This window comes from Lonchura striata, chromosome 1, assembly GCF_050655825.1.
Source record: "Lonchura striata isolate lonStrDom1 chromosome 1, ASM5065582v1, whole genome shotgun sequence".
In the NCBI taxonomy this organism is placed as follows: domain Eukaryota; kingdom Metazoa; phylum Chordata; class Aves; order Passeriformes; family Estrildidae; genus Lonchura; species Lonchura striata.
Window position 1 is genome coordinate 19,401,803 of NC_140703.1, and position 26,210 is coordinate 19,428,012.

The 26,210-nt window shown below is 56.1% G+C and overlaps 2 protein-coding genes across 4 annotated transcripts in view; both read left to right on the forward strand.

Annotated features, from left to right (window-relative positions):
• The first annotated feature begins 388 nt into the window (after nt 1-388).
• On the forward strand, nt 389-8,284 carry P2RY6 (pyrimidinergic receptor P2Y6). 3 transcript variants are annotated; one of them, XM_021550102.3, is made up of 2 exons: nt 389-486; nt 5,985-8,284. In XM_021550102.3, exon 2 carries the CDS (start codon nt 6,040-6,042, stop codon nt 7,027-7,029), a length of 990 nt encoding a protein of 329 aa, XP_021405777.1. In that variant the 5' UTR covers nt 389-486; nt 5,985-6,039; the 3' UTR covers nt 7,030-8,284. The 3 variants fall into 3 exon arrangements, with proteins under 3 accessions (XP_021405777.1, XP_085446968.1, XP_085446962.1); XM_085590842.1 differs by lacking the exon at nt 389-486 and adding an exon at nt 695-713; XM_085590836.1 differs by lacking the exon at nt 389-486 and adding an exon at nt 736-4,105.
• Nucleotides 8,285-10,904: 2,620 nt separating this feature from the next.
• Nucleotides 10,905-26,210, forward strand: part of ARHGEF17 (Rho guanine nucleotide exchange factor 17) — a 30,959-nt gene continuing 15,653 nt past the window's right edge. Inside the window, exon 1 of the mRNA XM_031505783.3 lies at nt 10,905-13,850. Within this exon, the coding sequence (XP_031361643.3) occupies nt 10,920-13,850 (2,931 nt within the window). The 5' untranslated portion in view covers nt 10,905-10,919. The remainder of the gene's footprint in view (nt 13,851-26,210) is intronic.

Consider the following 26,210-nt stretch of genomic DNA (forward strand, 5'->3'; position numbering starts at 1 on the left):
ACCCAGCCCGTGCCCCCGGGGTTCTTTGCCTTATTGCTCTTTAATTGCCCTGCTCAGGAAGCCCGGAGCTTTGACTGCCTGGTTAATGAGTACGGGAGGCATAGACCCCTTCGGCTGCGACCCGGTGCCGCAGGGAGACCCTGTCCCCTACACCCAGGGCCAGGACAGTCCAGCTGCTCCCCAGTGCGTGGGCATCCCACGCTGTAAACCCCACTTCTGGGGCCGCTGGAATTCCCCGGACACCCGCTTTGATACAGATGCTCGCCCATGATTCTAAGCCAGATGTTTGCCTGGGAGCCCCCCATGCCGGCCCAGCCGTTTCTCCGCCCTGCCTCGCCCCCGTGCAGCTGTGACCCCTCCCCAGCCCGCTCCGGGCCCTCCCGCAGGTGCCGGAGCCGGAGCGGGGCGGAGCGGGGCGGAGCGGCGGCGGCAGCGGGGCGGCTGCGAGCGCTCCGTGCCGCGGGCTCCCGGCGCATCCCGCTGCCGGTAAGTGCCGCGAACGGTGGGAACGGGACCAACCCAAGCGGGCCGGGATGGCACCCAGCAGGCTCAGAGTGAACCGGGCAGGTTGGGACCCTAAAGGGTCAGACCCAGCCGGGCAGGATGGGATCTTGGTGAACTGGGCAGGAGCGGGCGGGATGGGGCTGGAGGGGGAAGGATGGAACCCTAAGGGGTCAGAGTGAACCCGCTGCCTCCCGGCGCATCACGCTCTGGTAAGTACCGCGTATCGGGAGTACGGGACAAGCCCAGCCGGGAAAGGATGGAATTCAAGCGTGTCAGAGTGAAGCGGGAAGGATCGGGCTGGAAGGACGGGATGGAACTGGACCGGACAGGATGGGACCCAACAGGGTTAGATCCAACTGGGTAAAATGGGACTGGACCGGACCGGGTGGGAAGGGACCCGACAGGGTCAGATCCACCCGGGCAGATGGGACCTTGTGGGGTGAGAGCGAACCCGCTCTTTCCCAGCACATCCCGCTGCCGGTAAGTGCAGCCAGCGGGGAGGGGGAAACGGGACAAGGCGAACCGGGAAAGGATGGGATCCCAGTGGCTCAGAGTGAGCCGGGCGGATGGGACTGGACAGGGCAAGATGGGACCCAACGGGTCCGACCCAGCTGGGCAAGATGGGATCCGAGTGGGTCAGAGTGAGCCGGGCAGGGTCAGACCCGAGGGGCAAGGCTGAGCCCGTCAGGATGGGATCCAATGGCATCAAACCAAACTGGGCAGGATGGGGGGAAACTGGGTAGGACTGGACCCAAACAGATCGAATTGAACTGGGCAGGATGAGGCAGAACAGGAGAGAATGGGGTCAGAGCCAGAGAACAACCGTGCTTCTGGCTGGGATTTGGTGTGATCACAGAGCCACTCCGAAAGGAAGTGCCCTTGGGGAGGTTTGGCAGCTCTTACCATGGAGCAGGGCTCAAAATCCCACCGTGATTCCCCTGGCAGGGCTGGTGCAGGGTGGATTCTCCCCTGTCCCTCTGCTCGCATGGTCTGGGGTGCCTGTATCCCTCAGGCATCCACAGGGATCAGCCCTGTGCCAGAGCACATAAATGTCCTTAAATCTGCTGCAGGGACCTGGTTTTCCTTGGCATCTTTGCTATGGGTGCTGGTAGCCTGGCCTCTACCTTTTATATATATTTATATGTATTTGTCCATGTAGACATCTAGAGATACAGATATATTCCTATATATGAGCATGTCTGCACAGACATGTGTGTATAGTTGTATCAATACATTTCTGTATATATGGGTGGAGTTATGTATCAACATGAGTGTGACTCCATGTGCTCCGGGACATATATTTGTGAATGTAGAAGTTTCTGTGTGCTTGTGTGTATAGTCTGTATATGTGAGTGGAGAGATGTATGTTTATGGTTATGGTTATGTTTATACTTCTGGTTCTGCTTATATTTATATTTATAATTTATACTTATTTAGATAAAGATAAAGATAAATATTATAAAGATGATAAATATTATAAATATTATAAAGATGATAAAGATGATAAAGATAAATGTGTGTGTGTGTGGAGAGCCTAGATATGGTTGGATGTAGTGGGATATATATGTAGAGAGATATGCAGAGGTATATTTATGTACAGAGGTATATGTTTGTGTTTATATTTGTATTTATATTTACGTGCATAGAGGTATAGGCCAGCTGAGACTGGGAAAGCTCATTGCACCTTTTCTGTCCCCATCATCCTGTCTCCAGCATGGAATTGCAGCCCAGGTTGCCCAGAGCCTCCCTAAGGTGCTGATTTATGATGGGGAAGCAAAATGTGGGAAGATGAAGGTGCTCACCCAAGAACAGAGCGTCTCTGCCACCACCCTTTGCCCCATTCCCAACAATCCATGTTTAGAACCCCAAAATTCCCAAGTTTTCCACACTGTTACACTCTCAGGCTTCACTAAATGGAGATTTCCCTTAAAACATCCAAGCCTGACTCCCCACTGGGCAGATGGGCACCTGAGGATATTTTGGCACCAGCCAGGAGACGTTTGGGGATAAGGATGTGGTGGCTTTGGCCAAGTGACATGCAGGATGGACCATTCCCCTTTCCATGCTCTTTGAAATTTGCTGAGCTGGAGCTTTCACTTCCACCCAGCCCAGACTTCCAGCCCTGCCAGCCAGCCACAAAGACCAGGGTGGGAAGGATAAACCACAGAGGAAGATTTCCAAGGGACCCAGGGCAGCAACATCCAAAAGCTTTTTCTGCTTTATCCAGCTTGCAGAATCTCTCTCCAAATCAATAGAAGGGTGTTAATTAACGTTAATTCCACTGGAGAAGGGCACGGTTTGAAAGCAAAGAGGTTGGAGGGGGAACGTGCAGCTGCGGGTGATGATTATTTTTAATCTCTTCTCCATCTGGCCACAGAGCAGACCTACTTCTCTTTCCTGATCCCTGTTCCTCCTCTGCAGGCACCTTAAACCTGTAGGATGAGGCTGACCCCATCCTGACCCCTCCCAACACCACAGGCACCCCTTTTTTTTCCCCCTAAAAGTCTAATTTCCCGTGGATTTCAGCAAGTGTCCATTGGTGTGGTGGCAAGGTACCAGCTCCTATGGATGTGGGAGGTGTCAGCCCCATCACCCCCAGAGCAGGCAGGGAGTCCCATCATGGGGTTTTGGGGTGAGAAAAGGGACTTTTGGGATAATCCACGCCAACAGACAATGGGGTGGGAGCATGCCCTGGGCACAGAAACTGGTTGAGGCTGAGGGTCTCGGTGTGGTTTCATTAATTGGTGGGCACTGGGGGTTCTGGGCAGCTGCAGGCCTTGAATACAGTTGGGATGGGGATTCCCCAATGTCTGACCTTTCCCTGGGAACAGGAAGGATTTCTCCTCCTCTCCTCCAGCTTTTCCATCCCCCCAAACCCAGCAGCAAGGGGGTTCAGTGCTGTTTCCCTCTTACAAAGAGAGCTTTTTTCCTAATTTGCCTTTTTTTTGGGGAGTGATCCCTTCTTTTTTGGCTGCTTCTCCTTTTTTTGGGTAACTGAAGACTTAGGTAGCCTTGGGCATGGCCCTTAGCAGGTCCTTGCCAACACCTCCAAGGGGTGTTTTGGGGGAAAAATATGTTGAAAAGAAAATATGTTCATTTCAAACTCAGAGCCTGTGCCTCAGTTTCCCTTGTTTTACTGCAGCACCTGGACAGCTGGAACATCTTCTTCCTCTTGGTGCCACAGTGCCAGGGGACTTCCCTGTCCCTAACGTCTGCCCACACTTAGAAAGAGCCAAATATGAGGGAAGTGAGGCAAAAATGGAGGAAAGACTCAAAAATAAGGAAAAGCAGCCAGAAAATGAGGAGAAAATTAAAAAAAATTTCAGAAAAACCAAATAATCCATAATGACCCGAACCAGCCACATCCTGGCAACCACAGGCAGGAGTGTCCCCCACCCTGGTGGCATCTGTGCCGTGCCACAGCCCTGCAGTGCCCAGCAGAGCCATTCCTGCCAGCTGGGTTTCTGTTCCCCGTTTCCCTGGGGGGCTGCTGCTGCTGAGAGGAAAGGGAAGTGTTGCTCAATGGGGCGAGCACAGCACCCACAGATGTGCCAAGTGCCAGCAGAGCTGTGGGTCTCAGCACCCCGGGGCACCCCAAGAGGTAAGAGGCACTCCCAGGCCCCACAAGACCCCTCTTCCCAGCCACCTTGTCCCCAGTGTCCTTGGTGGGGACACTGGGGAGTGGCAGAGGTTCTTGTGGGTGCTGCCCTGACCTTGAGTCCTGAGGGAGGTTTGGGGGGAGCCAGGGGAGCTTTTGGGTGAGCCAGGGGATAGGGAAGTTCAAGCCCTGGAGCACTTATGGGCTTGGAGGTGGGAGAGATGACTGCTGGAGCTGGGGTGACAGTGGGGTGTTCAATAGGACACAGGGGGGCTCAGCAGGGTTGAGGGGGGCACTGGGGGATGATGAGGGCTCAGTGAGGTGACAGAGGGACTCATACAGGGTGTAATGGGATGAATGGGGGTGCAGGGGGACTCAGCAGGGTAGTAGGGGCATAGGAGGTGTGTGCAGCAGCCAGGGGACTGATTCACAAGCCTCAAAATTGTGCCCCGACACTGACACCACGGCTGGGCTATGCTTTGGGGGCTGCTGAATCCCCAGACACCTGAAATGGGGGGTACAAGCTGACAGGGTGACCCCTGGACTCGTTTGTCTCTCTCTCCCTGGTGCCTTGTGCTCCATGCTTCTGGCTGGAGCTTGGGCACCTCCTCCCTGCCTCAGTTTCCCCTTCCCAGTGGCCACCCCCTTCCAGGCAGGTTTGTGCCCAGGGCAGCAGGGGAAGCGGGGGCTGTGCCTCCGGCCAGGGCTGCAGCCGGGGCAGGGCAGGGCAGGGAGCGAGGGGAGCGAGGAGCAGCAGCCCTCCGGGACCTGCCGCCCGCCGGGCGCGGGTGGCACCCACGGGCGGAGCGGGACAGATGCTGCCCAGACACGGCTGGGCAGGGGGCTCATGCGGCTGTGCCACCACATCTGTCACGCTGCTCTCAGCCTCTGAGGAAAGCAGATCTCCTCCCGCCCTGCTCAGAGCAGCCCGGAGGAGGCTGGGTGGGCTCTCCGAGCCCACTAAACTGAAAAGCTCTGGGGTCGTTGTCACCGTGCTAATTACGGGTTGACAGTGCCCCCGAGGGTCGCGCTGGGCTCCGTGCGGGTGGCATCTCCCGGGCTGAGCCCGGCTGGCCGCAGGGCTTTGGCACCCCCTGCAGAGGCGCAGGAAGCCGTGCCGGCGGCTACCGGAGCATCCTGCCGCAATTTCCTCTGCCGGAGGGGACTGACTGCGGCTCGGCCTTGTGCAAACCTTTCTGTGCGGGATAAGTGTCATGGGAAGTGGAACTGGGCTGGTGGCAAGTGTGACGACCACGCTGTCCTGTGCTGTCCTGCTCACTCTGCCTTCACCTTCTTGTTAGACCCCTAAATCCATCACTGTGGCTTAGAATCTTGGAATCACAGGAGGGTCTGGGATGGAAGTGACCTTAAAGATTCATTCCAGCCCCCTGCCATGGGCAGAGACACCTCACACTAGCCCAGGATACTCCAAACCCTGCCCAGCCTGGCCTTGGGTACTTCCAGGGATGCCACAGCTTCTCTGAGTATCCCAGCTCTCCCTTGGAGCAGCTCTGGGGCCTCCTCTGGGCTCTCTCCGGCAGCTCCAGGTGCTGCTGCTGTGTTCCCAGGGCTGGGGCAGCTCTGCAGGTGGGGTCTCACCTGAGCATAGGGGCAGAGGGGCAGAATCCCCCCTGCCCTGCTGCCTAGGCTGGGGGATCAGCCCAGGGCACTTGGGGCTGCCCATGATTGCCCATGGTTGGGTCATATCCAGCTTCCCATCCACCAAATTGTCCTCAGGGCTGCTCTCCATCCCTCCACCCCCCATCCTTTGTGCATACTGGGGGCTGCCCCAACCTGCAGATCACCAGTCCGGGTTCATCCTGTGAGGGAGTACGTGACACCAGGCAGATGAGTCACCAGCTGTCCCCTCTGACATTCACAGGTGCCGCAGAGGGGCCACACCAGCTGAGGGGACACTGACGGCTGGAAACACCACCATGGCCAACCTGACAGCCACGAGCACCGGGAGGAACTCGTGCACCTACCACGAGGAGTTCAAGCAGGTCCTGCTGCCCCTGGTGTACTCGGTGGTGTTCGTGGTGGGGCTGCCCCTCAACGCTGTGGTCATCGGGCAGATCTGGCTGGCGCGGAAGGCGCTGAGCCGCAACACGATCTACATGCTCAACCTGGCTGTGGCTGACCTGCTCTACGTCTGCTCCCTGCCCCTCCTCATCTACAACTACACCCAGAAGGACTACTGGCCTTTCGGGGACTTCACCTGCAAATTCGTGCGCTTCCAGTTCTACACCAACCTGCACGGCAGCATCTTCTTCCTCACCTGCATCAGCGTCCAGCGCTACCTGGGCATCTGCCACCCCTTGGCCTCGTGGCACAAGAAGAAGGGCAAGAAGCTGACGTGGCTGGTGTGCGCGGCCGTGTGGTTCATCGTCATCGCCCAGTGCCTGCCCACCTTTGTCTTCGCCTCCACCGGCACGCAGAGGAACCGCACCGTCTGCTACGACCTGAGCACACCCGACCGCTCCGCCGCCTACTTCCCCTACGGCATCACCCTCACCTTCACCGGCTTCCTGCTGCCCTTCGTGGCCATCCTGGCCTGCTACTGCAGCATGGCCCGCATCCTGTGCCAGAAGGACGAGCTGATCGGCCTGGCCGTGCACAAGAGGAAGGACAAAGCCGTGCGTATGGTCATCATCGTGGTCATCGTCTTCTCCATCAGCTTCCTCCCCTTCCACCTCACCAAGACCATCTACCTGATCGTTCGCTCCTCGCCCGTCCTGCCCTGCCCAGCCCTGCAGGCTTTTGCCATCGCCTACAAGTGCACGCGGCCCTTCGCCAGCATGAACAGCGTCCTCGACCCCATCCTCTTCTACTTCACCCAGCGCAAGTTCCGCGAGAGCACCCGCTACCTCCTCGACAAGATGAGCTCCAAGTGGCGGCACGACCACTGCATCACCTATGGCTCCTAGGCAGGGACCAGGCCACCTTGGTGCTACCGAGGCACAGAGCAATTTCGGCTCTAAGCTCCACGGAGCAGAGATGGCTTCACTGGGGACATGCTGGAGGAGAGGAGGATGGCATCTCCCAAACTTTCAGCACTTTCAGCCCATCTCCAGCCTGGTAATTGGATCCATGATGATCCATCTCCATCCAGTAGTGCAGTATTAACCCCATCACAGATCTAGTAGATCTACTGTCCTCTCCCTTGCTCTCTTGGAGCACCTCAGCACCTTGGTGGTCAAGCCACCAATGCAATAAAAATCCACTGGGAGTGTGGAGAACAATATAGAGCTCCATGGAGGACACATCCCTGGCTCAGGATGAGCTGCTGGGGGATGATTTGTCCCCATACTTAATTAAAAATTCCATGATGGGGACAGCATGAAGGCTGGGGAGGGTTTGGTTCAGCCCATACTATGGGGCCATGTGTTTCTCCAGCTCAAGATCAGTGTCACGGGTGGTTTTTGTGTAACATCCTTTTTGGGACATCTCTATCCCCCAGTGCCCAGAATGAGGCCACACCAGCAAGAGACACAGGCTCACTAGCATTGCTGGTGCTGCAAAATGGTGGAGAAGCACCCCTGGATGGACTGGGAACTGGAAAAGGGGACATCAGGGCAACTGGAACACCCATGCTGGATTACCCACTGAAGCCACAACCATGGGCTGGGTTAGGCACAAGCCAGCAGCATTGTCACCTGCCTGGTGACCTTCACCTGAATCCAGCTCCCTGCTTAGCCCAAATCTGGTCCATGCTGGTGTCAGTAGTGCCCTGCTGTCACCTCCTAACCAGGATCCACCACAATCAGAGCCACCACAGGTGGACACAATGCCCAGAGTTGAAAGATGCATTCCACAGAAAGCTACTCAATGTCCTGGCCATGTCACCATACATGCCTGGGCTCTCCACGGGGTTGGGGCTTGAACTTTGCTCTCCCAGTCTCTGTTGGGATGCTGCCCCCTCCCAGCGAGGAGGGATTTGTGAGGTAGATGCACCACTCATCACTCTTACAGTCTTCTCTAACATATAGGATGTATAGAATTAACTCCCTGCTCTCTCTCACATGGGTGTATACACCCACTGTATGTACAGACATAGAATATATCCAAGCAGAGGGAGGTTTGTGGCCCAGCCCAGGCTCTGCAGTGCAGAAATTCTCTGCCTCAACATGGTGTATGTATCTATACAGTGTATATATATAAATATATATGTGGATAACTGCATTTTTCATGTCTGCTTATAACAATCACACCTAAGTGGATTTAAGCAATTTGCTTCAAATCTCCAGGGTTGAGCACCCCTCCAGCTTGGCTGCCTGCATCTGGCCAAGTGTGCAGCTCCATCCTGACTTGCTCCCTGAAGGTACACAGATTCTCCTCATGTACCTGGCCACCACCCATCCATGCTGGCAGTCCCAGTGTGTCTCCTTGCTGTCATGAGGTTGAGGAGGGTGTCCAGAGTGGTCACAGGCTCTTGGATGATGCTCAGAGATCTCAGCATCACGGCTGGGCTGGGACAGAGAGGGATCCTGCAGCAGCATTAGCTCAAACCACCTGTTTTTGCAGGAGCTGCCTCCCTGTCCTGACAGTGACAATGACTCTGGGTTGGGGCACAGAATGTGATGGAGGAGGAAAAGGCAGCCCCGTGCTTTCCCTTGCCCTGAGCTCATCCACGCCAAAATCCCTTCTGATGCATCTTTGGGGTCCTGCAATGGAAGGGCAAAATGCCTAGGGGCTGCGAGAGCAGTGGCTGGAGGGACAACCCCAGCGTGATATTCCCATCTGTCCCCGGACAGGAGGAAGGTGACGGACTGGGAGGGCCGGGCCACGCCATCCGGACCCAGGAGAGGGCGCAAAATATTTAGATTTGGAGAAATCCGGTTGATCTGTGGGTGTCCACCTGGCTCCAGGGAGGGAGGGAGGGAGGGAGGAGCCCTGCACCCAGCGCCTGGACAGGACCCATGGGAGAAGGTGACCGAAAAAATCGAACCACAATAAAGCTCTGGGAGGGGGGGAGGGAAATGAATCAGCTTCCAAAAAGTCTGGTGGTGGCTTCAAAGGCTGCACGGGCTCAGGTGGTCACATCTAATAGCCTCAGGATGTTGTTCCTGATACTGGAATCACTAATTTGGAATGTTTTTGAAGAGGAGGGGACACACAGAGTTCTCTTTGGATCTTACCAGATCCTGCCCTGCCTTGGAGTCCAGTGAACAGGCCCCTTGGCACCACCGAGCCTGGAAGTGATGGGAATAAAGGGATGCCTTAGAAATGGGGTGAAGGCTTCAACAAATCTCCTTTGCTTGGCAGATGCTCAAAGCCAGCAGCTGAGGAACAGCTCCTACAGAAATGAGTGGGAATGAAATACATGGCTCTTCCCAAAATGCCATCTAGGGGGGATATCGTGGGGATGTCATCCTTGCCGCCAGGAGACACCCAGGCCTAGGGGAAACAGGGTGGAGGGTGGGAAGGGAGAGCCAGGGAAGGAAGAATTGCTGGGGTGGAGCATCTCACGGCATCGCTGCAGGCGCTTTTTAGGTCCTGAAAAATCCATTTACAGGAGGTGTTGGAATTTTTTTTTTCCCCTTTTTTTGTGCTTCAGTGTCAGCAATATTTTCTACATGGCCAGAACACCTCTGCAGCCCCATCCATGTCTCCAAGGCCACAGCTCACCCACCAGCCGTCCCAGCCACCTTAATTTTTCACATCCCCAGCAATAAATCTGCTGTCTGGGGGGGAAAAAAGGGTTATAGGCTTCAAATAGCAAGCGCTGACAAGCGATGTTGAAAACCCACGAGCAAGTCTGTTCACGGGGCAAGTGCTTCCCTGCAGAGCCTTGCAAGTTGGGAACAAGGTGTTCTCCCTGAGATGAGTAGCAAAGCAGGGTCTGAAGGAATCTGATGCAATGGGAAGAGTCTTTTACTGGCACTCACATTTTTTGGTTATTTATTCTGTTTAAAAAGAAAAAGCTGGGAAGGATGGAGGGAATCACACAGTGGTTTGGGTTGGGAGGGATCTTAAAGACCACCTAATTTCAACACCATGCTCTGGGCAGGGACACCTTCCACTATCACAGGTTGCTCCAAGCCCCAGTGTCCAACCTGGCCTTGGACACTTCCAGGGATCCAGGGGCAGTCCCAGCTTCTCTGGGCACCCTGTGCCAGGGCCTGCCCACCCTCACAGAGAAGAATTTCTTCCCAATATGTCACTTAAATCTCCCCTATTTTAGTTTAAAGCTGTCCCCCTTTATCATATCACTATCTGCCCATGTAAAAAGTTGCTCTCCCACTTTCTTATAAGCCACTTTATAAAAGGGAAGGAGGATGAAGGATGCTGGGGGTGGGGGGGTGTGGAAGAAAGGATGCAGGGGGAAACGAAGGATGGGGGCGGGGGTGAAAGATGCAGGGGGGTGTGAGGTGCTCCTGCTTAGCCCGGGAGCAAGAGGGCAGCTGCAAAGCCGCCCTCCTCTCCCCCCTCCCCTCTAAAGAAAAAAAAAAAAAAAAATTAATTTTATAAAAGGGATCAAAACTTCAACCCTCCCCCTCTGCTGGAGCAAACCCCGCCTCCGGGGAGGAAAGTTTATTTGAATGCAACAAATAAAAAAGCAGGGGGTGAGGGAGGAGGAAAAGCCAAAAGAGAAAAAAAAAAAAAAAAAAAAGAAAAAAAAAAAAAGAAGGGGTGGGGGCTGGGGGGGGAGAGAGAGAGAGAGAGAAAACAAAGCGGGAGGGATGCAGCCCGCCGGCAGCCCGGAGGAGGAGCGGGGCCGGGCGGTGCCTGCGGCGGGGCCGGGGCCGGGGCGCGGCGGCGGCGGCGGGGCCGGGGGGCGGGCGGAGGCGGCGGCGGCGGCGGGGGGGCACCGACAATGGCGGAGGGGGGCAGCGGCCGGGGGGTAGCGGCGGCTCGGTGCCTCCTGCCCGCCTCCTCCCCGCCTTCCTCCTCCTCCTCCTCCTCCTCCTCCTCCTTCTTCTTCCCGGGTAGGAAAGTTTCAGCGCCGATCGCGGAGCAACAGCCGGGCCGGGCTTTTGGCAGCCTGGCCCCGTCGGTACGGCAGCTTTCGCTTCGTTTCACGGAGCCGGAGCCGACGGGCCCGGTTCATGCCGGGGCTCAGCCGCCGTCCCCGGCTCCACCGCCGCCCCCGCCGCCGCCGCCGTCGCCGCCGGGCCCGGGGTTAAACGCGGAGCCGCCGCGCTGGCCCAGCGTCCCGGCGATGCGGAAACTCTTCGGGGAAAGCTGCCGGCAGCCGACGGCGGCGACCGGGAATGGGATGGGGAACGGCAGCGGGAGTGGGAGCGGGAGCGCCCGCGGAGCTCCCCCGCCGCCTCCGCCCCGCAGCCGCGTCCCGCACCCGGCGCTCCGCTCTCCCCGCGGAGCTCCGCCGGAGCCCGGCCCGCATTCCTGGCATAACTCGACTCGACCGCAACCACCCTCCTCCTCCCCATCGTCCCGCTCCAACGGGGACGATGAAGCCGCGGCAGCCCGTTCTCCCCGCGCTTCGTCGGGCAGCGAAGGCGAAGGGCAGAGCGCTGCCCTCCGGCCCCGCGCCGCACGGAAGAAGAAGGAGGGCACGGCGGATGGCGATTCCGAGGCCGAAGGCTGCGCTAGAGTGGTCCCCCGCCACCCGCTGCCCATGGTGGCCCGCGTCTCCAAGGTGAACATCCTGCCCTTCGGCAGCCCCGGCGGGTCACGCAGCAGCAGTCGCTATTCCAGCACGGAGACGCTGAAGGAAGAGGAGCAGTTTGGAGTCGGTTGGCCCAGCCAAGGACGGACTCTCCAGGCAGGTTATGGTATCTATCGATCGCCCAGTTTCGGGGCCAGCGATGGCCTGGCGTGGGGACAGCCAGGGGTCCGCGTCCGCCCCAAGCTGCCCCAGAGCGTGGCCAAGGCAAAACCGGACTATGGGAGAGAAAGCCTGCACCAGCCAGGGCTGGAAGGGGAGCAGGCCAAGCATCGCAAGTCCTTGTCCAACCCCGACATTGCCACCGAGACCCTGACTCTGCTCAGCTTCCTCAAATCAGACCTCTCAGAGCTGAAGGTGAAGAAGAAGGGGGTGAGAATCGGCCTTGATGTGGGCTCCGACGGATGCTCCAACGTTGCCAGTCCCTCCCCAGGCGGCTGCGGTGCTGCTCATCCCCAAAACCGCTGGGCGCCGGGCGAGCGGCCAACGCTCAAGGACCTAACGGCCACTTTACGTCGTGCCAAGTCCTTCACCTGCTCTGAAAAATCCGGGACGCGGCGGCTTTTCCTGCAGAGCACCATGAAGCAGAGCTCCTCTGAGCTCCTTCTGGCCTCTGTGGACGGCCAGGACCGGGTGGCTCCAGGTGGGGAACAGCAGGGGGACGAGGATCCTCTCCCCATGGTCATCCAGGACCAGTACATCCAGGAGGCGAGGCAGGTGTTTGAGAAGATCAGCAGGATGGGTTCCCAGCAGGACTACGGCTTTGCCGCCGAGCAGAAGGACAGCGGAGGTGTGGAGGGTGCTGAGGTGGTGGCACCGACGACGGGGACAACAGACGTGACCCTTCAGGGACAGGTGGAGAGCAAAAAGTGTTTGAAGGACGTGGAGCTGGAGGAGAACCTCACTCACAGTAAATCTGTGGAGGAGCTGTCGGGTCACGAGTCCAGCGTGACGGACGAGGGCATCGTCACGGAGCCAGAGCCTGTGGGGATGCCCTTCCAAGCCCTGCACGCAGCTGTGGAAGCCTGGATGCTGCCCAGTGCTGGGCCTGCAGCTGGTGACTCCGAAACACCGCTGCCCGCTCGCCCGACGGCAGCGGTTGAAGACCTTCCGGCTGGCAAACCCGAGATGCTGAGCACTCCTGGCAGCCTGCGGCGCCGACGTAAGTTCCCGTCAGCGGGCGCCAATGGGATGGAGGGTGGCAGCGAGGGTGGCACCGAGCCCTACCGCTCCCTCAGCGACCCCATGCCTCACCGGAGACGCTCGGTGGTGGAGGAGGCGAAGAATTTCTCAGTCGACAGCAACCTGCTGGGCTCGCTGAGTGCCAAGGCAGGCATCCCCCAGCCTGCCGCCATCGCGGGCAGTGCGGGCAGCGCAGGCAGCGACCTTTCCCTGGGCAGCGATGGGCCCCGGGACTACAGCAGCCTCATCCGCACCATCGTCAGCCAGCCCGGTGCCATGGCCAAGCTGGGCGATGACAAGGCCAACGGTAAGACCATCAAGAAGAAGTCTCTGAGTGACCCCAGCCGCCGCGGCGAGCTGGCGCCTGGCACCTTTGAGGGTCCCGGTGAGGCCATCAGCGAGCTGGAGCCCAGCATTCCCCCGTCCAGCAGCGAGCCCATCCTCTCAGCACAGCCCACGGCACCAGGCACCAGCCATGGCTATGGCTTTGACCCCAAACTGGCCAACGTGCTGTCCCCTCGCATCGCCCGCCGCAGCTCCAAGAAGCGCTCCAACCGCGCAGCTCACCAGGAGAACCAGCCGCCCCTGGCGCCTGCTGTCCTCGCCAAGAGCCGCCCGGCCACCAAGCATGTCCGTCACACCAGCGAGCCTGCCACCTTCATCCCCATCACCGTCCCCGAGCCGCTCGTCCCCTCCGGCCACCACGGCCACCTCCCTGCGCCGGCTGCCGGCCGCTCACCTGGAAAATCCTTCCCGACCCTCCAGCCTCCTTCGCTGGAGGATGTCACCAAGCGGTACATGCTGGCCCTCAACTCAGGTGACACGTCCCCCAGTCCTGGGGATGGACCCCGTTCGCCACCCACTGCCCCACCGCCCCAGCTGCCCCGGTGCTCGCGGCTGCCCGACGAACACAGCCCCAGGACCAAGCCACAGGTGGTAAGTGCCCATCCATCCTAAAAGCACCTTTGTTTCATGGGGTGCACCACCCATCCAAAGCACTGGTGGCTTTGGGGGTCTCTCATGTGTCCCTTGTGGTGGACAAACTCCCATCTGCGGAGGCACTGCTGGATGGCCAAGAGCCCTCCCAGACCTTTCTGGTGGTCCCCAGGGGATGAGCTCTTGTTTGTTGGGGCAACCTCCCTGATAAAAAGGTGGGTTTTGGATGGGAAAAAGCAGTTTTGGATGGGAAAAAGCAAGTTAAATAGCAACAAGTTTTGGTGGAAGAGGCTTTTAGAAATGTATTATGTTATATATAAACATCTCTGAGTAATGCTACGTAAGGTACTGATGAATTGACCATCCCTGAGGTGCTGAACCAAAAATTGCCTTTTTCTTGGCTGGGAAGGCTGGGAAATGATCCTTCTGCTTTGGAATCCTCATGTTACACCCCTTACTGAGCAAAACTGCATTTTCCTCTCCTAAAAAACACCATCCCTCTACTTGAGATCATGAGCATTGCCTTGTTGGTGCATGGGAAGAAGAGGGAAAAATATTTTTGTGCATGCACTGAATATTTGATTGATAGGTGAAAGTTTGATCATCTCTGGGGAAGAATTGGTGCAGTCTGGGGGATGTGAAGGTATTCTGCTCACCCTGAATTACAGCTGCGTGCTTTGGGATCTTTCCTGGGATGGGTTTTTGGCATCGCTGGCCCCTTGGCTGTTGTTTGAACATGGACTTGGGTTCCCATCACTCCGGGTGTTTGTGCCAGGAAGGGCTTGGAAGCATCACCTCCTGCTGCAGCACAGCAGTGCCAGCACCCACGGGGCTTTTAATAGCTCCAGGAGAAGCCCAGAAATACCCGTTCCCGTGGGGGATCTGCCGAGAGCTTGCAGGAATGGTGCTGGCAGGGCTCTCTCCCCTGCTCCAAACCGATTTAAGAGGATGGGCTGGACTATTCCCTTCCAGCAGGCACTGGCAGCCAAGCGTGAAGTCTCCGGGGCTGAACCCGGCCATGTAACCCTTGCTGGCCAGGGCAGAGCCACGTGGAGAGAGGCTGCTTTTCTTTGGATCCTCCCAAAATCCCCCAGCAGCTTCCTCACAGGGTATTCTCTTGGGATCTGGCATCCTCCTCACAGGGTATTCTCTGAGATCCAGCAGCCCTGCAGCAGCATCATAGTCCCCAGGAGGTTCTCTGGGGTCTGGCATCCCCAGAGCATCATTCCCCCAGGTTATTCTCTTGGAATCCATCATCCCTGCAGCAACATTCCCCTCAAAATATTCTCCAGGGATTTCTGCTGCCCATCCAGCTCCTTCTCCTGTTGTTGTCCCCACTGCCAGACAACAACCGTTGGTGGCTGAGAATGGGATGGCCACTCTCGGCTGCTGTATGAAACATCCTTGAGGATGTTTTGCGTGAATCTGGGGGGAATTTGGCAGCATTTTTTTGTCTGATTTGGTTTAGGTTTAGTTTTTTGTCTTCTCCGATCATGGGCTGCAAAGTGCTATGAAACCATCAAGCATCATAATTAAAATGGGTTAACAAGGAACCTCCTGGAGCTTTGGCTGGTGCTGCCCTGGGGACTTTGGCAGGTCCCCAAGGTGAGGCTGTGCACCTAGTGGCATTTCTAAATAATTCATATGTTTAGTTTATATAATATATGGTTTATCTTAATAATTTATAGAGAGATATTTCTTACTCAGGCAGGTCACTGTGGTGTTCTGGGGCTGGTACCTGATGGCCCAAATATCAGGGATGCTCTGCTGACTCCCATACTCTGATACATCCCCAGCCCTGGTCTGATCCCAACTTTGGGATGATTTTGGGTGGATTTTTACCACCTGGGAGCCCTGTTTGGCTGAGCATGTCCTCAGGTGGATGGGCCACCTTGTGGCAGCAGACCCTGAGGATGCTGCTCCTCACCTTGCCTGAACCCTCCGGCCTCAGGGAACAGGGTGCGAATTTTCCCTTTTAAGGGCAACACCGCAGCTGTATCTTCAAATCTCTCTCCTGCCGTGGGATTTCTTTGTGCTCCAGCCATATCCTAACTGAAAACAGGATTTTTATTTCTCTTTTTGATTTATTAGATGGTGGAGCTGGGATGTTTTATTTCAGATGGCATCAGCTTTGCCTAGGGCGGGCCAAGGGGGACTTGCAAGGGAGCTGCTTTAATTCTAAGTGAGAGCACCAAGGACCGGATATAACTTGGCACTGGGATGGCTGGCTGGGAACAGGGATTTATGTGCTCCCTGACCAGCAGAGAAGAAATCAGCTTTATTTTTTACTTTTAGATTTTTTTCCCCTTCCTAACTCAATGGAAAGGGCCAGTGTTGCAAGGCTGTGAGTCTCTATGGGGAAATGGCCACCTCCACTTGAGAATTTTGTGGGATGGGAGCATCCATCTTGTATCATGGTGATGCTAGTGAGATGGTGTCCATCTCCAGCAGACTGTACTGGGAAGGGATTCATAATGGGGTCTGGCACCTCTGGGGTGATGCTCCCTTAAAATATTCTCCCCACAAAATCTTTCACCCTCAAAATATTCCCTTGGGGTGGAGTATCCCTGCAGCATCATTCCCCCAGGATATTTTCCCAGCTCCCGTGGTTTGGTGGTAGCTTTGGCAGAGGTGCATCTTGCATGTTACGCCCAGAGAGGTAAAGTGGTGTTCTCCCTCGGGGGCAGCACTGTTTGTCCTGGGTGCTTTCCAGCAATTCTCCGTGGGGCTGAAGCCATCCAGTTCATCTTGGGTGCAGAAGAGCTCCTTCCCCCTGTGCCTGATGATGGGCTTTTAATTCCTCGGGGATTGATAGCAGCACATCCCACTCTGGCAGATCCTGTGGGAGAAAAAAACCCCAAAACTCAAGATAAAGGCTTTTCCCTGCTTCCAGCATCCCAAAAACTGTGGGAATGGGCAGCACACACGAGCACATGTGTGTGCACCCATATGCAGCCCCACACAGCTTAGCAGCAAGCCAGGATGCATTTAGGATAATTTTAGTATGGATTTGGGGCCCATTTGCTGCCAGACTGGCAACCCCTTGGATCTCTCTTCCCCCCATGGCTGAATCTGTCTGGGGATGGAAAATTAGGTATGCTCACTGTCGTGCTGTGTTTGTTGACTTAGCAGCACTCGGACTAAACAGGAAAATATTGATTTAAATATAGCACCTCTGGGGAGCACGGGAGTCGTGGGAACACAGCCCTGGCGCCCTGGCCGCTGCCTTCCCCACCTGCGGGTCCCCAAGCGGGGTGGCCACAGCCCAGAAAAGCCATCAGGGATGGAGGGGGATCCCGGAGGGAAACGGCGGGGTCACGTTCCCAGGGAAGCTTGCGTCAACCACCCCCTTTCCTCATCATCATCCTTCCTCCCAGCTCATCCCCAGTCCTCCAGAAGCTTCTCCTCACTCTGGGGACAGCTCAGAGGCTGGATCCATGCACTGGCCATATATTCCTGAAGTTTGTCATCTTTGGGCTTAGTTTCCCTCTGTTCCATTTCTGTAAATCCCCAGGTTTGGGGCTGTGGCTGGGAGTTGTCTCGTTTTTTGGTGTAACTGGAAATCTTTAATTAAAGCAGCTGCAGGGGGAAGGTGGGAATGGGCAAATCTTGGCTTTCCTCTCCCTGCTCTAATGGTTTGCCTGGGTGTTGTGTCCCTGGATCTGCCATGCTCAGTGAAATGCTGGAGTGGTGGGAAACTGAGGCATGCAGGCAGCCCTTCAAAGAGGTGGGATGTGAGATGGAGCAGGGAGAAGTTGGCTGGAATCAGGTGATGCTGTCTGTCAGTGCCATGGATTGACCATGGGATCCATGGCATGGGCATAGGCAGCATGTCCAGGACGGTGACCCAGCCCAAATCCCCTTAACTCAGCCCATTCTTTTCCCACTGCCAAAATCCCTTATCTTTGCCCATTTCTTATTCTTTCCTGCCCCTGTGCCAAAATCCCTTATCTTTGCCCATTTTTTACCTCTTTCCTTCCCTGGTATCAAAATTCACTTAACTCTGCCTGTTTTTACCTCTTTTTTTCCCCTGGTGACAAAGTCCCCTAAACTCTGCCCAATTTTTACTCTTCCCCAGTGCCCAAATCCCCTTATCTCTGCCCGTTTTTGTCTCTTCCTTTCCCTGCTGCCAAAATCCCCTTAACTCTGCCCATTTCTGCCCCTTCCCTTCCTCAGTGCCAGCGCTTTGAACAGGGCTTCTTTGTCCCTTGTCCCCCCCACTTTAATTAAGAGCCTCTAATTAATTAGGCAGCCAGCTCCACCGGAGGGGGGATGATCCACGTGGGATGTGCATCCTTTGAGGCCTGTGCTGGCGGGGCGGGATCCAGCCTTGGAGCGACAGGGTTAGCCCTGGGCTGAGCTGGTCCTGGGGGCTGGCCTTGGCCCGTGGCTGCCTGATGCAAAGGTCAGGCTCTTGGCAGCATCCAGGGACTGCAGGAGGGTGGGAGGCTGGAACGGGCTCGGCAGGAGCTGGGCTTGCAGCCTGTAGAGAGACCCACAGTCCTGCAGCTGGGAGGCACCAGGAGCTCCCTGGGGCTGGGGAACACAAGGAGAGGCTGGTTCTGGAGCTTGTGCATGCAGGGAAATCCCTGGAATTTGTGTGGATGTGCATCCCTGCACAGGGAGTCCTGGAGTACAGGGATACACATGCAGGGGGTATGGAGACGTGTAGGTATGTATGGGACACTCACAAAGGGAATTTGGGGGGAATTTGGCCGTGGTTTTTGCCTGATGGACCAGTTTAGGTTTAGTTTTTTGTCTTCTCCGATCATGGGCTGCAAAGTGCTATGAAACCATCAAGCATCATAATTAAAATGAGGAACCTCCTGGAGCTTTGGCTGGTGCTGCCATGGGGACATTGGCAGGTCCCCAAGATGAAGCTGTGCACCTAGTGGCATTTCTAAATAATTCATATTATTAAGGGAAGAGGTCCCTGGTGCAGGGATACACACATGGGGGTATGGAGAGGGCCCTGGTGCAGGGATATATTCTCAGAGATGCACTGGGCAGCCTGCCTGCATCCCGCCTGCATCTGTGCACAGATGCCTGGGCTTTTCCATGGAAAATCACATGCCTCCAAAGCTTCTGGGAGGAGGTGGCCTTGTTCTTCCATCTGCTCTTGCCAGGGAAGCAGCAGGTCAGCTTCCCTGTGATGTAACCTCCAGGTAACCTCCTGCCAAACCCAGCTGGGATGGAAGCTCAAAGCTTCCCAGGGCTTGTTCCTGCAGCCTTAATCCATCATTGCAAGGGTTATGGGATCCTTGGAAATGTTCAAGGCCAGACTGGATGGGCCTGAGAGCAGCTTGTTCTAGTAGGATGTGTCCCTGCCCATGGTAGGGGGTAGGAACAAGATGAAGTTAGGGTGCCATCTGGTCCAAACCATTCTGTGATACTTTCATTCTCTGATTTAGAGCCTTTCCCAGGGGTATTTCTGAAGAGGGAGATTTCCCATGGATATTGATCCCTGTGTGATGGGAGTGTCCAGAGGGGTGATGTGCTGAGGTCTCCCCTTGCTGAGCTCTCTCACCAGGTCACAGCAGGTCCCATGGGGCATCCCACAGCTTCAGAGCTGCAGCAGGAGCTTCTCCTAAATCCAGGATGGAGAAGGAGGTGCCCTCACACGAAGGGAAGGTGCAGCAAGGCAGCGCTGGGCTTTGGGCAGCACAGTTTCCTCTTCTCTCAGGGCATGCCCTGGAAAACAGGGAAGGAGACTCCCATCCTCCCATCCATCCATCCATCCATCCATCCATCCATCCATCCATCCATCCATCTTCATCCATCTCCTCTCATCTTCATCAGTCTCCATCCATGTCCAGGCTCCCATCCAGCTATCCTTCTCCACCCATTCCCAGCACCTATCCAGGACAACAGTCCCCACACGCCATCCAGGCATGATTTTCCAAGGGAACATGGTCCATCTTCCAGGATGTCCCCTCCTGAAGGCATTTAGCCTGGCTTGTACAGACAGAGCCCACCAAAACAAAAGCCTTGCCATTTCCACCATAGTGCTTCCAGGCCAGGATGTGTCCAGTGAAGAAGAATCAGTCACTTCCACCCCCTCTCCCTCAATGTGGCTCTTTTTAAAGCTCTGATGGTTGGTCCCGGTGGGGCTGTTTCTCCGGACTCCCTTGGTTTCTATGGAGAGGATGAGTGAGGAATTTCAAAGGGAATGGCTCCAGTAAATGAACTCTTCTCTAAAAATAGTGTGTTTGCTTTTGGTTCTTTGGGAACTGCGGCCCGGCCAGTGGGAAGGAGAACAAAAATCAGCATCTGGGTAAAAGTATTCCAGTAACTCACTCTTTGTGCAAATTCCTGCTGGAGCCGCTCAGCTTCCGGGGAACAGGAGGCTGATCCCAGTCTGTGCAGTTCCTGCCCTCATGACTGCCATTCCTGGGTGCAGCTGGGGGCTGTCCCCAAGCCTGGTGCTCCCCTGTACCTTGTGCAGGGTATTTTGAGTAGAATCCCTTTAATCTGAGTGCTGGAAGGATTGGAGGGAGCAGATGTTGGGATTGTGTGACCCCTGTGTCCTCTGTTGTCCTGGAAACCCCAGGCCTGTCCCCTTTTGGGATCAAGGAGATGGCCACCACCACCTTCCAGCCCACCAGTGGCATCCAGGACACCTGTGAACCCCACCAGGACATCCCTGCATGGATGTGCTGGGAAAGAGGACACCCATGGTAGTGCCCGCAACCAGGTTTCCTCTGGAGGAGTCACCATCCCAGTGAGGGGACAGCCACCACCAGGTGCCCCCTGGAGAAGCCACCATGCTGCTATGGGGTCTCCAGCATCTCTGCATGGTCCCTGAGGCTGGAGAAGCTTTCCTTGGTGGTGCCGTGGAGTTGCTATTTGTGACTGCCTGTTCCCGAGCCCTCCGATACTCTCCAAAAAAAACAAAAAGGGAGTTGTTTGCATGGGAAGATTGGCATCTCTGAGCCTGGGATATGGTTTCCTGCTTTTTTTAGCTGGAGTAGCAGCAGACTCATCGGCCTGCCCTGATTTGGCATCCCTCTTCTTGCTCTTTTTTTTTTCGGGAGAGTTTCATCCTGACCCCTCGGCAGAAACACCGTCGCCAGCAGTAGGGGATCGGGTTTGGTCCTTTTGGTTTTTTTTGGGTTGCCCAAAACCCCGGTGAGATGGGATGTAGATGGCTCAGAGCCTCGGTGAGCGGAGAGGGAGCTCGTCCCTCGATCGTCCAAACCTGGCACAGGTCAGTGGATGCTGAAACCCCCTGCTCCCCCACTCCCCCCACCCCAGGGTGTGCTGTGACAGTGACAGGGCAGGGAAGCTGTCGCCTCTCGCCTTGACTGTGATGTGACGTGGGCTGTGGGCGTTCCTGGCGAGGTCCGTGCTTCCCCCCCATCCCCAGATCCCTGCTGTCCTGTTTGCAGCAGGGTGAGGGGACCCACGGAGCAGCAGGCACTGGGAGTCTGTGGGGCACAGCTGGGTGAAGGCTGCTGCTTGTATCTCAGCTGCTTCCAGGACATGAATCCAGGCAGGAGGGACAGGAGAGGTCCTGGCAGGGGCATGGAACAGGGTGTTCAGGTCTCCTACCTCCTCCATCAGCTTCTGGGTGTCCATCAGCTCCTATGTGCTTGTGGGTGCCCACGGATTTCTAGCACTGTCTTATCCTAAGAATCCATCTGTCAGCTCCTGGCTACCTGTCAGCAGCTGGATGACATTTCTGGGTGCCCATGGACTCCTGGTACTGGTTGGCACCTGAGAGGCCATAAGCTTATGGGGGCCTGTGAGTAGTTCTGGATTTGTGAGTGTCCATGGACTCCTGACACCTGTTGGATCCTAGGATTCCATCAGCTCCTGCATCCCCATCCCCTCCGGGCGCCCAGTGGCTTCTGGGTGTCCGTGGACTGCTGGGTACCTGTTGGATGCTGGCCATCCATCAGTTCCTGAGTGCCCATGGCCTCTGGATGTCTGTAAGCCTGGGAGTGTCTCCTGGGTGTCCTTCAGCTCCTTCATGCTTGTGGATCCATGGGTGCCCAGAGTCTCTTTGGGATCCTGGGCATCCATCAGCTCCTGGGTACCCAGGGAGTCCCCATTGGCTTCTGGGTGCCCATGGATGCAGAGTAGCTCCTGAGCAGCCATCAGCTTTTGAGCATCCATCATCTTTGACTCCTGGATACCTCTTGGCTTCGGGTGTGCTTGGAATTCTGGCTCCACGTGGTGACCTGGATCCCCATCAGCTCCTGGGCACCAGACACCTCCTGTGCCCATCACTCCCTGCCTGCCAGGCTGGTTCCCTCCTGGCTGTCCCAAGACTTCTGGCCCCATTCCACCAGGCAGCCAGGGCACCTCCCACCCACCTGTGCCAGCCTGGCATCCAGCAGTGATGGCAGGGAGTGCCATCACCCCTCTCCCTGGCTTCCTTGTCCCCCAAAATCCTCATAACCATTGCTTTTGGGGTGGTGTGGGGTGCGGGGTCAGGCTTGTGCCAGCAGCAGAGGATGCGGGTGGGGGATCCAGGGATTCCAGTGAGTTGAGGGAGTGGAATTACTCCTGTCCCAGTGGGTGCAGGGCCAAGCCCACTGGGAGGCAGCAAGGAAGGAGCAGGGGGAGGGGAGAAGAGCTGGGCTGACCTCAGCATCTGGAAAGCTGTGCTCTTGGGCCGTGGCCTGCGTGCTGAAAACGGGAGGCAAAAAAAACCTTCCATATTTGGTGAAAGTTGCTCCAGGCCTTGGCAAAGGCTGGCAGCAAACGGGGGGCCACAAGCCCCCAGCTCTGCCCCAGACCAAGGGCTCTGCAATCGTGCCAGGGGATGGATGGTACTTGGGGAGGGTTAAATTGGGGTGAGCATCTCCAGTCAGGTGGGAAAGGGGGCATGGAGAGGGGGGATCCATGGGATGCTGCCAGCAGCACAGGGAGGATGCAGGAGATGCACCAGCACAATCCTGAGCTTCGAATTTTGTCAGAGGGGAGAGCCCCTCACCCCAGTGTCATTGGTGGAAGCCCCGATTTCTAGTGAAAATCCCACAGGAAAAGCCCCACTGTGCATTTAGAGGAGGAATTTTTGTTTCTTTGGGAGATGAGTATCTTACAGCTCTGCGTTCCCCATCCCACTGGCACTGCCCCCAGCGCTGCTGCTCCCCTGGACAGCACAGGGATGCCCAGCATCCTTCTACCCTGCCTTGGAAAAATTGCCCCAAATCCTTTATTTTTTATTCCCTTTTTTTTTTTTCCTTACACTTTAAAAGCAGAATTGCAGCCAGGCCGTGTCCTCCGGGATGAATCACTGCAGCCGAGAAGTCCAGGGAAAACAACTGAAGAAGGGAAAACAACTAAATTCCCGTGCACTGGGGCTGAAGCTGCCCTGCTCCTCCTCCTCCTCCTCCTCCTCATCCTCATCCCAGAGTGGGTGGTGCTGCTGGGTTTCTCCATGGGAGCATCCCTGACCAAATCAATGCTCCTCTGTGAGCTGGGAGCCTGGGAAAAACCACGGCCGAGGGAAAAGCAAACATCTCCAGCCCCAGGCCTGCGAATAAACACGGGAATATTATTAGTAACTGAAGCAGGGCTGAATCAGACCTGCTGATTTATGCTCTTATTTCCTCTCAAGAAGTTACTCTTTGGAGAGCAGCTCGGACTTTCCTTACCCGTGGGAGAGCAGGGAGAGGCTGGGCAGGGAGGGAATGCAGCCCCGGATGTGATTCCCTACGGCGTCGGGCAGGCTCGGGCATGGCCCCTCTTCTGTGCCACAGGTCCTCCTGTTCCCATGGCAGTGGCTTCTCCAGGACCTGGTGGTCCCAGGGATGGTTAGCTGTTATTCAGAGATCAGAGGCTGGTAGCAGGGAGGGAGGGATTGGAAGCCAGGGATGAGGTGACACCTGGAAAAAGTGGTGACTTGTGCTTGGGGATGGCGGTGGTTGGTACCCAGGGATGGGCTGGCATGCCCCAAGAAGGTGACTGGCACCATGGAATGGAGGTTATTGGTACCCAGGGATGGCAGTGGCTGCCATCCCCCAACTTCATGGCACTTGAGGGACATAGGGCAGAGCATCACTGATCCCAAGGGAAGAGCTGCTTAGGTTTGAAAACCCTACAGAGCCAAATCCAACCTCTGGCTTTAATACTTCCCAAGAGGACAGAATGTGATGGTTTTTTTTCCCTCCTGAGTGATTTCCTGACAGAGGCTGAGTGATTGAGGCAATACAGGATTGGACTGGATACAGGATCTCCTGTTTTGGGAGATGGTGCCAGCCAGGGGCTTTTCTGGATGCACAAGGAAGTTTTACATGCCAGGATGATGCTGTTTGTTGCAGAAGTGTTTGCTCATTGCATTGGGATGCATGGAAGCAGATACAGTTTATTTCCAAGCCTTTTAGCTGACGACCTGTTAAAATTATTAAGCTTGGGAATTCACCATGCACTGTCCCCATGGACCAGTGGCTCCCACTATGTCCCAGCTCCCTCTAGTGGGATCTGCCCTGGGAACAAGCATACAGGGAAAGAAAAGGTGCAGAAATTCCAGATTCTTTCAAACTGAGAATGCTGATTTCAAGATTCAGGTAGCTCCTAGCACAATGCTACTGTGATGCCCTAGAGAATCACCCATCAGGAGCTGGCAGCAGGAACGAGCTGTAATTGAAGGAAAAACAACTTGTACTTATTTACTCTTATAATTTTGGTGTGTTTAGGAGGGGTGGAAATAATTTTGCTCGAGGCAGGGCTAGCTCCTCCTTCAGCAGCTGCAGGAAGACCCTGAGCAGCAAATCCTACTCCCAAAGTGGTCTTTTGCCCCCCTAAATCTGGATATTTTTTGCCCCAGAATAGGGTCTCAGGGACAAAATCCCTGCTGCAGCTCACTCAGGCTATAGCGGGTGCTAGCACAACCCATTACACCAAAGAAAGGGAGAAACACTGAGTGCTGTGGGTGTGGGAATTTTGGGATGATCTCTGGGGATGCAGAGATCCTTCTCCCCATGGGATGTGATTTTAGCATCCCAGACAGTGGTGGTGACAGCAGGAGGAACACCCTCCCACACTGACCCAATCACCAGGGTTTGGGAGCGTGGAGGGAGTCCTCAGAGTGGCTGGAAACATCATCATTCCATGCACTGATTTGTGCACAGCCTCAGCCCGGGCTCAAGGGCCAGAATCTGTGTGATGGCTGTGATCCCTCATGGAATGTACATTCCTACTCTCCCTTTGGACTTTGTTTGTTTAAAAAATGGATGTTTTAGGACTTTCCTCCATCGATGCCTCTTTGTTTGCGGGGGTGGAGGCAGGACACAATATACCATGGCCTTTTCTCAAATATTTTAGGATGTTTTAAAATCCCTGGGGATGCTCAAACTCCCCCTGCATCGATAATCCTGTGCAGGGAAAAGTAAAATGATGGGGTTTCTCCCTGAGCCTCATTAAAAAATAAAATCAAGATGGGAGAGTTCCCATCCTTCTTCAGGGTTGTATTTCCAGTGTCTGAAGGAAAGCTGGGGGAAAAGGCCTTTCCTTGGCCCCCATCTCAGGTTTGGGGTGCTGCTGAATCACCCCCAGACCCCTGGTGCCAGATCCTCTCCACCTTTGGGTTTTCAGGAGCATTTTGCCACGCTGGCACAAACCTTGGAATGGGGGATGAGTCCCTTGGCTGCATCCCAAGGAACTGGCACGCGTTTCCCAGGAGGGTTTGGGGTTTTGGGGGAAGAAACGCTCAGGTTGGGAAAAAAAAAAACAACAGGGGCTGGTCCGAAGGGGAATCTAAAGGTGTTTACAAAGAGCCGCGCTGCTAAAAATAGCCGGCTCATATTTTAGACGGCCCTAAAAATAGGCAGCGCTGTTGGAGTGGCCAAACACTCCCAGGAATTTCCTGTGGGCTGTGGGCCGCTTGCAGGGGGGTCCGGGCTCGGCTGGCCGCATCGCTCCGGGGTTTGCATCCCCGGGTGATGGAGAGGTGACCCCCCCCGGCCCCCCGAAAGCACGGCGGGATTCGGCTGCTTCCCAACCGGGCAGGACGGGCTTAACCCTTCCCCCGCCATCCTCTCACATCCCGAGGGGCTGGGAGAAGCGCAGCCTCTCCGGCCGGCCCCGAAGTCTCCTTGCAGCGTTCCCGGGACACGGCCGGCTGAAGGGACTGAGCCAAGGGTGGCGTTCGGGGAGTGGGAAAGGCTCTCCTGCCGCGGAGGGATCGCCCTGCTCGCCCCGGGGACAGGCGGGCCCGGGGGAGGGCTCGGGGCGGTGCTGCGGGCGGAGCCGCCGGGCCGCGGCAGCGCCGGGGCTGGACCGGGCCGGGACCGCGGCTGGAGCGCGGCTGGGATGGCCCGAGGAACGGGAATGGGGTGGCCAGAGGAGTGGGAATGGGGTGGCCAGAGGAGTGGGAATGGGGTGGGCAGAGGAACGGGAATGGGATTGCCA